This window comes from Patiria miniata, unplaced genomic scaffold (assembly GCF_015706575.1).
Source record: "Patiria miniata isolate m_02_andy unplaced genomic scaffold, ASM1570657v1 HiC_scaffold_22, whole genome shotgun sequence".
In the NCBI taxonomy this organism is placed as follows: Eukaryota; Metazoa; Echinodermata; class Asteroidea; order Valvatida; family Asterinidae; genus Patiria; species Patiria miniata.
Genome location: NW_024037061.1, coordinates 8,424,115 through 8,439,315, shown reverse-complemented (window position 1 = coordinate 8,439,315; position 15,201 = coordinate 8,424,115). Strand labels below are relative to the sequence as shown.

The 15,201-nt window shown below is 38.3% G+C and overlaps 1 protein-coding gene and 1 long non-coding RNA gene across 3 annotated transcripts in view; one reads left to right on the top strand and one right to left on the bottom strand.

The window, feature by feature from the left end:
* LOC119730759 (tetratricopeptide repeat protein 28-like) overlaps nucleotides 1–15,201 on the top strand; it is a 70,536-nt gene that overhangs the window by 20,814 nt on the left and 34,521 nt on the right. For both annotated transcript variants that reach the window (XM_038203784.1, XM_038203785.1), the window contains exons 2-3: nucleotides 1,064–1,211; nucleotides 3,258–3,404. In XM_038203784.1, the coding sequence (XP_038059712.1) occupies nucleotides 1,064–1,211; nucleotides 3,258–3,404 (295 nt within the window). The remainder of the gene's footprint in view (nucleotides 1–1,063; nucleotides 1,212–3,257; nucleotides 3,405–15,201) is intronic.
* On the bottom strand, nucleotides 8,895–10,229 carry LOC119730760. The gene is made up of 2 exons (XR_005271391.1): nucleotides 9,802–10,229; nucleotides 8,895–9,615 (listed from the first exon to the last, which is right to left on the bottom strand). It is a non-coding gene; the product is annotated as an uncharacterized LOC119730760 (long non-coding RNA).

Here is a 15,201-nt window from a genome sequence, read left to right as displayed (position 1 = left end):
GGACAGTCACACCACTGATTGCAGAAATAACACCTGTCATTCATTATTGTTGCAAAGTTGAAATGCAATACTTCATTGGCACATGTGTATAATTTAGATTTTGGTGGTTTTTTTTTAATACGGTTAAAATTTCTGTAGATACTGGTACTGATACCTGTTTGGGACCTTTTTATTCAAAATGCCAACTAGTTTAAATATTTGGGAAAATAGTACAAGACTTTTCAGAAGAGGTCACTGTGTGGCCTATATATAATTATTTGTCCAGAACTCAGCTGGGGGGACAGGACGTGAATACAAAGGTGCATACGAATGCAAATTTATGATGTCACAGCAAGTATTTGTGCTGCAAATTCGCAAAAGTTGAACACATTTTGACCCTGGCAAAATTTGTAGTAAAATGATGTCAAATTCACTTTGTATTCACATTCACGTGAAATATGAACCAGCCGCAACCTCGTTCACATGGAGTCAAGCAGTACACTCCCACTACTACCTGTTCTTTGCATATTCAAAACAGTTGCACACGTATTGCAAATTAGGAGAAGTCTGGTGCCTGGCTATGCTTCACATCAGTGTTTGTTTTTGTAGTTGGTGTCTTGGGTAAAAACAGAATCAATTTATCGCGGCGTGAGATCCGAAACGCACGATTTTCTTCAAAGTTTAAATGTCACAATCTTATCCAGCCAATATATGCAGTATCACATTTCATATTATTCTAAGCAAATTGGAAAAGGGAGATTGTTTTTGTGGTGGGATGGACATGATAATTCACATCGAACGTTAAAATATATAATACACCAAGCAGGCCTATACAATAATAATCCATTGCTTGCTTTTCTGTAGTGAATCAGGGTACAGGACTCAAGTTTCCTACCCAGGGGTTACCATTCGAAATGAGGTTGAAAGTAAAGTAACCACTGGGGATGAGGTTGGAACCGGCCTTTACTCAGACAGTTACAGCACTACCGGTACATGTAGCTGTCAAGAAATGCCGTAAAAAAGTGCTATAGTTGTAGCAATACAATTAGTTGACAAATCTGTTTTTGTTTGTTTTTACTTTTAGGCCTACTACCGTCAAGGTACAGCTCTACAATGCCTGGGTCGTCATGCTGATGCGTTAGCTGCCTTCTCCTCAGGTCTAGCACAAGACCCTAAGAGTCTTCAGCTACTTGCCGGATTGGCTGAGGCCGCGCTCAAGTCACCACTCAAAGGTAACCAGTCTTGGCCATTTAATATTTATAATTTGACCATAATAATTTTTGTCCACTCGATGATGTAATTTTGACTGGTCCAAGATGGGTGGCGAGGACCACTAGTCAACAAGTGCTTGATATCATTTGTGACATACATTCCAACTTATGCCTGCACACTAATAGCAATGTGTGAATGCCTCCAGTCAAATGATAGTCAACACGTCACACCAAACATCTTGATCATGGCTTCCTGCTCTGTATTATGATGGACATGGCTATTGGTAACCAGTGACGCAACCGGTGCCCTGTGGTCTGATTCCAAATGGTTGACTACGGTAGAGTAGGTCCAACCATGGAGGAATAAGAACCTTCCTCCATGGTCCAACCATCCGTCCTTTGAGTGAAATTAGTTGAACTGTGGTTAACCGTAGTTCTTTCTCTTATCACTGACTGACTGGTAACCAGCCAAAACAGTACAGGTATCAGCCAAATTGTATGTGATGCATGTGTACACACGTATACTTTTCTTTTAACTGGTTTCATCTCTTTGCATAGCTTTTTTCCATTTCTTTAACAATATTTTCTCGGCCCTGTTTTTTCTTGTCAACTTTTTTGTGCCATCATCCCTGACTGATACCCTCGCTCATTAGGGCCTGCTAGTGCATTATGGTCTCGCTTTATGCCCAGGTTCAGACATGACCTGACAAAACTCAACTCTTAAGACTTGGTTGAGGAATGGTTGATGAATTACCATAGAGAGTAATAGAGTGCAGAGCACTCAACCAAAGACAACGTGATGGATTGCATGCTGTGACGTGGTCGTAGTTCAGGTTATTGCCCTCGAATTGTGTTGGACTAGATTGATTAGTCCTGCTTGGGAAAATTTTTTAAGAGTTCCTAACATTTTAAGAATCTAAGTACAGCACTTGTTGATTTTTTTATGCGTATTGAGTAATCAAATTGGGGAATTTATTTGTTATGTAAATATTTTTTTTGGGGGGGGGACGGGTGATCAGGGTGATTAGCAGATTTTCACGTTTTTGACTTCATACATGTATGTGAGCCATTAGAATTTGAACAATACTGTAGAATGGCTCACGCAGCTTGGAAAATTCCTCTGTTTCGTGATACTAAGTTTTTTATTCACAAATTGCAAATTTACAGCATGATCATAGGTGTGTATTTTCTTTTGCAACACCCCCCCCCCCCCCGAAAAAAAAGGGTAAAAAGAAACAAGAAAAAAATGGAATAAAAGAAGGAGAGAACGAAATTAGAGCAATAAGAAAACATAATTAATACAAACTTACGATTCAAAATTTAGTTATCAACTTGAAGGTTTCTCAAATTTAATTAGAGCAATAAAAAAACATAATTAATACAAACTTAGGATTGAAAATTTAGTTATCAACTTGAAGGTTTCTCAAATTTAATAAGAGATCGCTTGCAGTTACAACATGTACGTGTAAAAGATAACTTTTTTTATTTAAAGTAAAATTTTACAAAATGGTTTCCTTTCATCAGCATTAAAACACTTATGATCATGTGCATTAATTTCTAACTCTCGTTTATAACATATCCATATCACTGTATTTCTGAAAAATTCTGTGTTAATTAATAAATTAATTTAATTATAAACTTCAAACGAATCGCAAAGGGAAAATGACCAGGTTCAAGGTTGATGAACAGAAATTAACTTGAACGGGACTTTGAACTGCATAAAATCCAACTTTAGTAAATGTCTTTGTTCAAACTTATCAATATTTATCATTAACTAATTCAATAAATCAAGTACATATTCCCTTCAAAATGAATAAAAGAATGCAGTCCTTCTGATTTAAAGCTTGCGATCGCACCCCCACACCATCGCACGCCTAAAAGCTTCCCGAGAAGTGTGAATAATTGCACGCCTGAATTTCCCTGGACCACAAAATCACACACCTAGAAAAACCACACGCCTAAAAAATCCAGGTGTGCCTTTTTTCCACACACCTGTGATTTTCAAATCAGAAGGACTGGAATGTGAATAGTGTAATGATTACTTGCTATTGGCTGTTGTCCTTTCAGATACATTTGAACCCACCTATCGGCAGCTGCAATCTATGAAACTAGACAAGAGTCCCTTTGTAATCATCTCTGTGATTGGTCAGGAGTTACTTGCAGCCGGCTATCATGCTTCCTCATTGGTTGTCTTAGAGTCCGCCCTCAAAATTGGTAAGTCCCATAAAAATTCTGCATTCAGCTTAAAACTGATTTCATTAGTTACTATTCACATTATGTCCATAACTTCGCTTCCATGTTAGCATCAATTACATGCACCTTCAAATTAAACAAATGATAAACCTTTTCTTTCCCTATGATCACAGTTTCTTTTTAGTGTTATTCCTTGGACAATTCCAGGTCTGTATAATTACATAAACAGGAAAAAAAATCTGCATCTTCAATACTATTCCATATTTGCCATTATCATTATGTTCCATTGTTTGTCTTTCTAATTTACATAAACTAAATTACAAAAATGTACATTGTCTTAAAAACTAACATAATATTTGAAACAAAATCCGTAAGCTGCTTACCAACAGGACTGACCTGAAATATACAATGAAAAATGAGAGGGCTGATGTTTCGATCCTCAGAAAACCTTGCTCTTGAGGCAAAAATGTGATTTGCATTTATGTACCGGTAGTCTGCAGTGCACATGTACCCACTCGACCGACCAGTCACAAAGGGAGAGTTGGGAGACCTTTCGTTCAAGCAAAAAGCCATTGGTTTGTGCAGATTAAAGGGAAGATACAACATTTGCAAACATCAAAAAAACGAAATGATCCACTTATCACGAAATACCTTACTGGATTGTTAGGGAATGACAGTCTAAAGCATCCTGTAAAATTGTGGCTGCTGGTGGGCTGACATTTTCAAGAAAAATTGTATTTTTCCAATGCTGGTCGGCCGACCAGCGCTGGAGAAAACTGGCTATTTTCAAAAACTACTCCATATTTCTTATATTTAGTTATTCCACATCTTCTTTGCAATTGATTACTCACCTGTGAATGGGTACAAGCCAGCTAAATTGATACTCTGACTGCACAATTCCCCAAAGTCTGTAAATTGCTCCATTTCATCTTAAGTGGGGTCAGGGAACCAGACTACAAGAATATAATTGGTTTTCTTGGTTTTTCCAGCATCTACAAGCCAACAACGTGAAACAAGTCAGTTTAACAATATTTGCTATAACATATAAATCCTCCAAATGCACTTATTTCTGAAAATTGCAGCAAAAGCCAATGTTGTACATTCCCTTTAAGGAAAATGTGAGTTCCACGTACGTATACTATGCGCCAAATGCTCAATATATCACCAGGATCAAGTAACTCACATGTAGACTTTATTTCAGCATTTCTGTGGGTAAGCAGTTTTCCAGTTATGCTATGTGAACACAATACATATCATTTTCTTAAATAAATCTAATTCTATTAGCATTAAAATTTTCCATTTAAAAAAAGAAATATACAAGCAACATTTCTGTCCATTTAAACTTTTACGCTAACATCATCCAACATACACATAATAAAATTATTAAAAGCATAAACAAAGAAACCACATTCCTCAAAATGATTTGCAAAATTACTTGAAATATTTACATGTTATTTAATTATTCATATTGAGTTGACCACATGTATGCTACCAGTACCTACAGTGTAGTGTTTTGAACAGTGGTTAGAATAGAGCCTATATTTGCCATCTGTCTCAAATGTGTCCCTGGCGCAGTAATGCCTTTAGTTCAGAATACGTTTCACATTTGTATCCACACGTATGTTATCACTTGCGTATATTTCTGTACTCATTTATGCATACCTCTTTTCTTAATGTCATTGGTCATTTTCAAATGTATCAAAATACCATCAGTTTGTAGCCAGGTATGACATGAAATGTTAAAGGTTCTAATCAAAATATGGGGTTTACCAGTCTGTGTTCATGGTGAGATATAGGTAGCAGCTTTGCAGATTGCAGGGAATTGCCGAGAACATCTCACATCGTTCCATTCTCCAGATGGGATGTAGACTTCAGCGCAGTTCTCTTTACCAGCTTCATTATTAGGCTGATCGTTAGCCTTGTGCCAATTCCTGTATTCCACCTCCTGGGTGCCATCCTGACACTTCCAAGTACCTACATGTATACAATGAAGAATTCAAAGGTGGAAGTTTAGCACATATATTTGCACATGTACTACATTGTATTACATTGTATTACATTGTATTATTTACTGCAGAATCCATGAAACCAGTACTCTAGCAGTTTACGGTAGGTGGTACAGAGAGTAATAGGCAGGGTGGTTTAGGGTAGTACAGGTAGTAAAGGTTTAACAACCATGACTTTCGGAAAGAAAGAAGTCTGTTTTTGCAATTTTCTACACTGATTGATTCACAAACACTAAACAAATTGCCTTTTTTTTCACTGAGGATCTGAACAATGTGAGAAGAAAAGAAATCAGAATATTTCAACGAACCTTCTGTCTCGATATCATTGCAATTGATCCAGAACCGGGGTGGCAGTAGTTGCAGGAGGAAATCAGTTCCCTCCTGAGACTGTGGCACGACCAAGACACCTCCCATCTTGATGCACTCATCTTTTGCCTCGGACCATGTCAGAGGCTCAGTGATGGCTTTGTAGCATTTGCCACCCCACTGGTTCCAAGTAGGAGGACATGCCCATCCATGTCCAAGGGTCTTACACATCCCATTAACACCAGTGAAATCCGTCATCAGATGAAGGCTTATCAAGCCAAACAGAAACCGTTTGACCACCATCGTTATTTTCTGTGTCTCTTTCGTTCGTGCTTGTGGTCGCCAACTTATTCAAGATTGGTTCTTTGTTAAAATGTGCAGTGTTTGGTGTCTAATGAAAGTGTTATTTTGCATGAAAGAGCTCAAAGCCAATTATTTCAGTGCTTCGATAAATCTTCACCAATTCATTGAAGCCATGAATCGGTTTCCCTAGCAACGGGAGTTTATGCTGACCACAACGTTGATTATCCCTCAGCCGAGAGGCTCGAGGGGTATTGTCATCGCCTACTCCGTCCATCGGGCCGTAGGTCCGTTCTGACCAGGGACCACTTGTGGAGTACCCGTCCTTTGTTCGAGGTACCCCACAAATAAAATCTTTAGAAAAAAGGGTACCCGGCAACGAAATCTTTAGAAATAGGGACAATGGGACAACAATGGAGGTACCCCGGAAGTCCATCTGGCTGGAACGCCCGTCTGTAGGGCCGTATGTCTGTCTGTCCGGGCAGCTTAGTTTCCGGATGATAACTTGAGTTAGAAATGTTGTTTGGGATTGTAACTTCGATAGGGGGTTGCCCTTAGGAGTAGGCAAGTTGGGATTGGTTTTGAGGTCAAAAAGTCAAAGATCAAGGTCACCGTGGTGAGTTAAAGGTAAATGGTTTCCGGATGATAACTTCAGTTGGAAGTGAGATTTTGGTGTCTAACTTTGGTAGGAGGTTGCCCTTGGGAGTAGGCAAGTTGGGATTGGTTTGGGGGTCAAAAGGTCAAAGGTCAAGGTCACCGTGGTGAGTCAAAGATAAATGGTTTCCGGATGATAGCATGAGTTAGAAATGAGATTTTGGTGTTTAACTTTGGTAGGGGGTTGCCCTTGGGAGTAGGCAGGTTGGGATTGGTTTTGGGGTCAAAGGTCAAGATCACCATGTTGAGTTAAAGGTTAATGGTTTCCCGATGGTAACTTGACTCTGGCTGAGGGGTTTCAACAGCAACGCTCATATTTTTTAACCAAGCGGTCAAAAAAAAATATAGGCCAAAAAAAAAGGAAAAAACTTCTGCTTCTGATTACATGGCATTTGAAAAAAATAGGGTAGGTAGGCAGGGATTTTCTTTTTCTTGGCAATTTGTTTTGTGTACAATCATATGGAGGTAGTAAAGGGTAAAAGATAGGGATAGATAGTTTACAGGTTTTCCTCATTTCAACCCCCCCCCCCCCAAAAAAAAATAGGGTAGGGGCTGTCAGGGTACTTAGGTTTAAAACTGGAAGCAGAACTACCATATTTGTTTGGCCTTACTATGCCGACTAATCCTGCCGACTATGCCATGTGTAACCAAGTACATGTACATGTCATCATCATCATCAGACATCATAGGCTACTGCCGGTTGATGCAACAACCCTACACTTCTTCTGAGTTTTAATGGCTGGTGGAGAGGTAATTTGGCGTCGGTGCAGTGCTGCCGCAGTTAGTTCAGCCAAGCTAAAGACTTGAGGTCAAAATTACTAAAATAAAGAGCTTACAGGTACATGTAAGCTAACGGGTTTGAGAAGTTCTAATTGCAAGTGCTTTTTATTAGACCACAAAATAAATGAAATAGTTTCCATATAAATAGTAGTCTGGTAATAAAACAACAGTGAAAAATCATAAATTTGTCCAGCTACATTGTACATTGTAATAGCAATCAAACATCTGTAGAACTTTCAATAAGGAACAATTATAGATTTTGATGCGAAAAGGCGCAGTACCGGTACAGCCAAAGTGCAAGGGCAGAATACACCTTGAGAAATGGCACGGGCAAAATACAGCCAAAAATGCAAGACTACCAAAGTGGGAGCAGGTAAAACTCCAACAAGTGACTACAGTGCGTGAAATTAGACAAAAAAAGTGGTCAGACAAAATGTCCGAGCACAATCAAAAGTGTTCTGCCATTGTCAAGTTTTGATCTGCCATTTAGCGTTCCAAATTTGATTCACGCGCTCGTTTCTGTAGTAAGCCACGTTGTGAGAATTTAGTAACAATCACGCACTTAAAGCATACCGCGCAACACAACGTACTTTGATCTTGCTAAATTCTCATTACATGTATGCGCGTCAATGTCCTTATAATACTCTATATTTCGACTCGTCACTATACAGACTCGATTCAAGTCTGCAGAACACATAACTTAAACTGGGTGAAATTGCAGTTCTGAATGTCCAAAGAGGCTCGATCGAATCATTATAGCAAGGAATAGAGATTGAATCAGGTCCAATTTAACACTTTTGCCCAATAGAAATTAACTGGGAATTCCACAAACGGCCACTGCTCATTTCCATAAAATGACTTGAAAAGTACAAAAAGTTGTATTAACTGATTTGTAGAAGAAACACGAAGACTGCTGATCGAAACACAATTTATCGACTTGATTTCACGTCTATTTTTTGGCAAACGGCACGTACGTACGAATGCCAATCTATCGCTGTGCACGCCGCGCTGTACTAGACTGTGTAATGATCACGTACGTCAGTGAAATATGACACCAGTGTCAACTTGGTCTGAGCGTGCGCACATAAATTATGATAATGGCCACCCGAAATCCCGCGGGAGAACGCTGTACGCACGCGTTTGTGACGTCACTACGCAAAAACGCGCACGAACTTTCCACGCGTAAAAACAAACCTCAAAGTTCTGCTTTATCATTCCGAAAATGTTTTTTTCCAGCAAATTTGCCTTGGCTGACCTAGTAGTCCATTAATTATTGTAATTTTTCCATTTTATGAGAACTGAGCTAATATTTTTTGCACTCAACCAGAAGTTGATCTCGTTCGCGTATTTCACGCTTTTCATGAGAAGCTTGCGTGTAATTGTATAGGGAACTCACGAGTGTTTAAGCCGTGAAATTTTTTATTGTTGCACCTGGTAGACTGTTAAATTACAAGATAATCCATTATTTATGAAAAGTAGCAATGGTATTCAGTAGACCTATTCCTCATTTAAATTATTATAATTATTTCATTGAATTTTCTCTTTCCATCCCTTTCTTTTTGAAAGCCCTAGTTTCAATTTCAGTTTTAAACACCGACCAGTTTTAGTGTTTTGCTTTCTGTTCTTTCAACAAAATAATTTGTAAAATAAAACACTTTTATTCGAAAATCACTAGAATGAAAAATTAAATCCTTGCTGCAATCCTAATTTCGAATCCAATAGAACAGCCGATGTTACTAGACCCATGCATTTTTGTCTTATAACCATACTGCAATTTTTGTTCACTAGATGTATACTGTAATATCGATTTAATCAGGAGATTTTGTCTAAATAAACAATTAAAGTCTCTAGTTTCGCATTGGCTTGATGATACATGTACTTGGTTGTCAGCAGAAGCCATGTAATTCTATTCTAAGACTAAGTCGGTAAACTTACTTTTGATTTCTTCTGACTACTTCTGAGTACATTTGTTAATGGTTACATTTCTGTTTAATGCATGTCTAGTCTCCATTATTAAAATAATTAAAAATCTTTAAAGTATATTAAATAAAAGGATTTTTTTCATTCAGTTCAAGTCTGGCCATAGTTTTATTCTTCACAGAGTTCTTCATCATGTCTCGTAATGTAGATTCCAAGGTCTGCATCGTCATCAGAAGGAACGACAATCAAAACATCTCCATTTACAGCTGCAAAAAAAATGGAAAAGGAAATAAAGCAAGATTAAAAAATGCAAAACGCAACATTAACATGTCTAAAAAATATATGACACAAAAATACATTGGAAGAAGGAATAGCCAAGTCATAATCACAAAATTTAATTTGAAATTGAACCAGTTTTCATATTTACTGCACATAACCAAATCCCTGTTTACCCGCATATTACACCCAAAACTCGACTCCAAAGCGGTGCCTGTCACAAGCGATGTTTGTGGTGGGGTTTCGAGCCCAAACTCCCGGCACGGGTGGCCGGCGACGACCACGTGATGCCGCCGAATGGTGTCAGATTTCTTCCCACGAGCATGACGAGTGCGGGCATGCAATGCCTGCCATGTCCTTTATAACGTGGTGTGAATGGAGATCGGAGGTTTCTTGACTTCGACGAGACATAAGCAGTACAGAATCTTCGTTTTTGCTGCAAGATTCAGCATTTTGGAACTCGTTTAGCAGCTTCCCAGTGTGCATTTCTTGATGCTCAACGCGTGTCACATGCGTTTTCAAGCCGAAATGTCGCCAAAAATGTGATATTCAAGGACAAAAATTCACGAAAAAAAAAATATTAGCTCGGTTCCCACATAGAAAACAATGAAGATTACACCCTCGTTCACTACTTTTCAGAAGTTAAAATTCCGTAAAAAAACCACTTTTAGAAATATGCCCTTTTTTGATGAGATATCAAGAAAAAAGTTAAATTTTCATGCAAAATCATCCCAAAATTCAAACTTGGATAAAATTAGTTTACAAAATGATATTTTCATAATTTAAAAAGTATTTATCATTTTGATGAAGCCTCCTTACCAACCGGGGTGCTTAGAAACCGTCAGAGGCGATGTCATCGCTGATATGGGGTGGTTTAATTGGTGAGTTTTCGCGCTGATAAATAAATGAATATTCATGAACCGATAATTAGGAGCACGTACGCGCGCGTACGCCCGCCATTTTTTAAAAAATACGCGCACGCGCAAACCGTTTTGCGCGGAATAAGATACGTGTGATTGGGGTGTAAACGCGTTGCATCTATTGCGTGAATATAAGACAACACGTACATGTAGTTAGCAGCCGCTCAGCGTACGGTAAGTATTACAGACCGGATCATCGGAAATAAACAACAAAATACTTTTGAGTGCAAGCGTTTATTTCATACTTCTGAAAAAGACAACTCCACAAAGAATACATAAATCGCTCGGACATTTTGTCCGAGCACATCTGCATTTGGTCGGACAAACCATGAAAGTGGTCGGAAAATGTCCGATGTCCGACTGTAATTTCACGCACTGGACTAAATCAATCTTAAATAGTAATTACGCAATACATTTCAATGTGAACAGTCAAATATTACAACAAAATGTTTCCAAAAGGAGTGTCAGCACATCACGATGGAAAAAGAATGAACGTTTGTGTGATTCTAGTCGAAGACTTTCAGACCAGGGGCCAATTTCATAGAGTTGCTTAAGCATAAAATTTGCTTAAGCACTGCTTAAGCACAAAAAACCTTTGCTTAATATAATCAGGTTACCCACCAAAACTCCATGCGATTATTATGTTAAGTAAACAGCAAAATACCAGTCACAAGCAATGTACATCACATGGAGTTTTGGTCAGTAACCTGATTATATTAAGCAAGGGTTTTTTGTGCTTAAGCAAATTTTATGCTTAAGCAGCTTTATGAAATTGGCCCCAGATTTTACAGACTTAATTTAAAAAAAAAAGCACAATAAATTTATACAAATATTACAATTTCAAAATTATGCAAAGTCAACCCGTTCCTTAATTAAAAGGTGTTTCATGTGGGATTGCTTTATCAGAAGATGACAGTACGGCGGCTTGTGTCGCAAGGATGCAACTGTAAAGCAGCATAATTATCAACATGAATATGACTCAAATCAAATGTACAGCTTTATATTGGTACGTCCAAAATGCAATCCACATGTATTAGGCAACAAGAACATGATTGCATAACAATTAAACTATAAATTTTACAAACAATGATTATTACAAACTGTAATTTTGATCTCGTCTAATAAATTCACTTTAAATGTCAAAAAGTTTCCACACTCACCAAAATTTGGCAGTCAGTGATTATCAGGTTCCCAAAATATGACTTGTGATTTCAGCAACAACGACTTCCAAAAGAAATTCAGAATGCAATGAAACGGAGAGAACGAAAATCAAGTGGAACAGAGTATCATGCAAGCCATGGTGGTTGGTGCACGTATCCTACACACAAGGATTAACGACTCGGCCAAACTCCTGGTTAGACGCGTGATAACGGCCTGTACTGGTGGCAAATACCATGAATACTTTTCAACAAAGACCACTGCGCGCGGTGGCTTTCGGATTTGCAAGGCTCTGCGCCCGATCTGGCCTCGAAGTCTGTCAAGCCAGCGAATTATATTTTTGAATATTCATGAGTCTACGTTTTTGGTCTTTATTATTGAATTCTGATAAGTGATAACTACATAACCATGGTAATGCCAAGCACAATATCTTTAGCTTTAAGATCAACAATGAAATGTTGCTTTTGTTTCATCGGTTAGGCATCTTATCTCTCTAAAACTTTTTAATAAAAGCCTAATTAAAAATGAAATTTGGGTAAACGGTGTTCTCCTCGAAATTTGACGTTTATTTCCCGGGTAAATACTTCATCTATGACGACAAAAACTGCACAATACCATCTGTTATATCCTGAAGTATTTATTTTTAAACAATTTTGGAACAATTAAATCTTAAATAAGGAGTAGTTTTGCTTACAGTTTTATGAATATTTCCATTTTAGATGTCTTGCAAAAACCCAACACAATAGGACACCTGGAATTTAATTCGTGATTACGCGCCAACGGGTATTAATGCCCGTTATCACGCGTCTAACCAATTAAGGCAAGTTCGCTCAGTGCATTTTGTACTAGAGCTCAGAACAGTCGTTTATCCTGGTGTCTAGGATCCGTGGTTGGTGTAGGAATGAGCCCACAACCACCTGTAAATCCTTATCTTGGGCACGCCCTAAAGGGGCTCACTGACTGAACATAATAGGAATTTCTTTAAATCAACTATGTGATAATGTAGAACACAGCATGCTCTTACTGGAGCTGTGCTGTAAGTAAATTGTCAACCTTTACACAAACAGTAACTCATTTACTGTATGCAAAAGGAATACCTATTAGCATGTACATGTAGTAATCAATCAGCTACACCTGTAGGACAGTTGTTGAGAGTACCTTTGCAAACAATTAATTTGAACAAGCTTCATTACACCTATATCAATACTAACCCTTGCACCAACTGCTCAATATTTCACAAATCAAGGATCAATTGATCAATCAATTTTTTGGTTGGTAAGCAGTTTTGAGAGTCACCTGTTACATTGTATGTAACTGTATCAATTTCTTTAAATCTAATTCTATTGCATTTTCTGATTTTTCTTACAATACACTTTAAGCAACATTTCTGTCCTTTTCAGTTTTTATGCTGACATCACCAAACATATCGGTACTAATGTTAAAACATGAACACGTAGGCCTAAACCACATTCCTTAGAAAAATATATGCTGAATTACTGAAATTGTCTCCATGTTATTTAATTGTTCATACTACCCGGTATGCATTTCCCATCTTTTTTTTTCGTGTCCATTGTGTAGAAATGCCTTCATGTCACAATAAGTTTCACATATAAAGGAACTTGTAATCACTTCTATCCTCAATTATGCATCTGTATGTTATTCATCATTTTGTTACACGTTGTAATATTATGTTGTAGACAGGTATGAAATGAAATGTTGACAGTTCGAATCCAGGTATGGGCATTCTTGATTTATCAGTCCGTGTTTATTGTGCAGAATTGCATCTGCCAAGCAGGTTGATTTCAGCTTTGCAGATTGCAGGAAATGTCTTAGAACATGTCAGATCATTCCATTCTCCAGATGGGAATTTATACACTTCATCACAGTGCTCAGTACCAAACATATTGTCAGGTTGTTTTCCATCATTCAACCAATTCCTGTATTCTACCTCCTTGGTGCCATCCTGACACTTCCAAGTACCTATCAACATCAAATTGTACAAAGATGAATTCAAAGGTGGAAGTTTAGCACCTGTACTACAATGTATTACATTTTATTTATTACATTTTATTTATTCCAGGAGTGCTTGGGTGGTTTTGGGTGGTACAGTGAGTTACAGGCAGGGTGGTTTGGGGTAGCACAATGACTAAAGGTTTAACAAACCATGACTGTCAAAAATGAAAGAAGTCTGTTTTTGCAGTGTTTTCATCCTGAATTATTCACAAACGCTAAACAAATTGCCTTTTTGTCACTAGGGATCTGAACAATTCGAGAAGAGAAATCAGAATATTTCAACGAACCTTCTTTCTCAAGATCATTGCAATTGATCCAGAACCGGGGTGGCAGTAGTTGCAGGAGGAAATCAGTTTCCTCCTGAGACTGTGGCGCAACCAAGACACCTCCCATCTTGATGCACTCATCTTTTGCCCCGAACCATGTCAGAGGCTCAGTGATGGCTTTGTAGCATTTGCCACCCCACTGGATCCAAGTAGGAGGACACACCCATCTATGCCCAATGGAGGTCTTACATATCCCATTACCACCGGTGCAACCGGCCATCAGATGAAGGCTCAGCAAGCCGAAGACGAACCAGTTGGCCACCATCATTATTTCTCAATGTCTGGTGTCTAGCAAAAGAGTTGTTTTGCATTAAACAGAGCTCAAAGCCAATGTCAGCATTTTTATCAATCTATACCAACTGAGTGAAGCCACGGATCCGTTTCCCTAGCAACGCCAGTGTATTGTAGCAACAGATTTATACAGGCCACGATCCCGATTGCCTTATTTCATGGATTAACTTAAGAGTCCTTTGGATACAATGAATTCGAACACGCTTCATTACACCTCACTCGATACCCTCCAACATTTCGCTTCAGAAATCTGAAATCAATATTTTTATTGACATGATAAAGTAGTGGATACCTCAGAACCAACTAAATCTCAATGACGAAACAGATTGTGTTCTATTCAGACAGACTCAGAAATTTACAATAAATGCCACAGAGAAGTTGGATCAAATATCAATTCAAAATTTCCCTCATTTTGATCCCTTGCCCAGCAAGATTGCAATCCGTGCATTGTTTGTAGGAGTCATTCACAATAGATCGTGCCACCTGTGACGTCATACCAACAGGCGACCAACAGGCAACTCACATTTAAGCATCTTTAGCAGTTTAAGCCACTCATATTTCAAGAGATATTACATGCAGTGCATAAGACAACAGTTTGCTGAAAGTTGGCATCACGTGACCGCAACATACAATCGTGTCAACAAATGTGACACAGTCTTTTCATTGACCATGTAGTATTTAATTATTCGAAACTATGTTTGATCGAATATTCAAATATTTGAAACCCACCAGCTGCAGCTTGGTGCCGCACTGGTCAAAGTTCCACGCAAAGCGCACCGTTTAAAATTTCATGCGGTGATCGATATTATAGGCCGCTAGAGTGTTTGCAGTAGGCCTAAGCATTTTATAATTTTAGGCTTTAACCTGC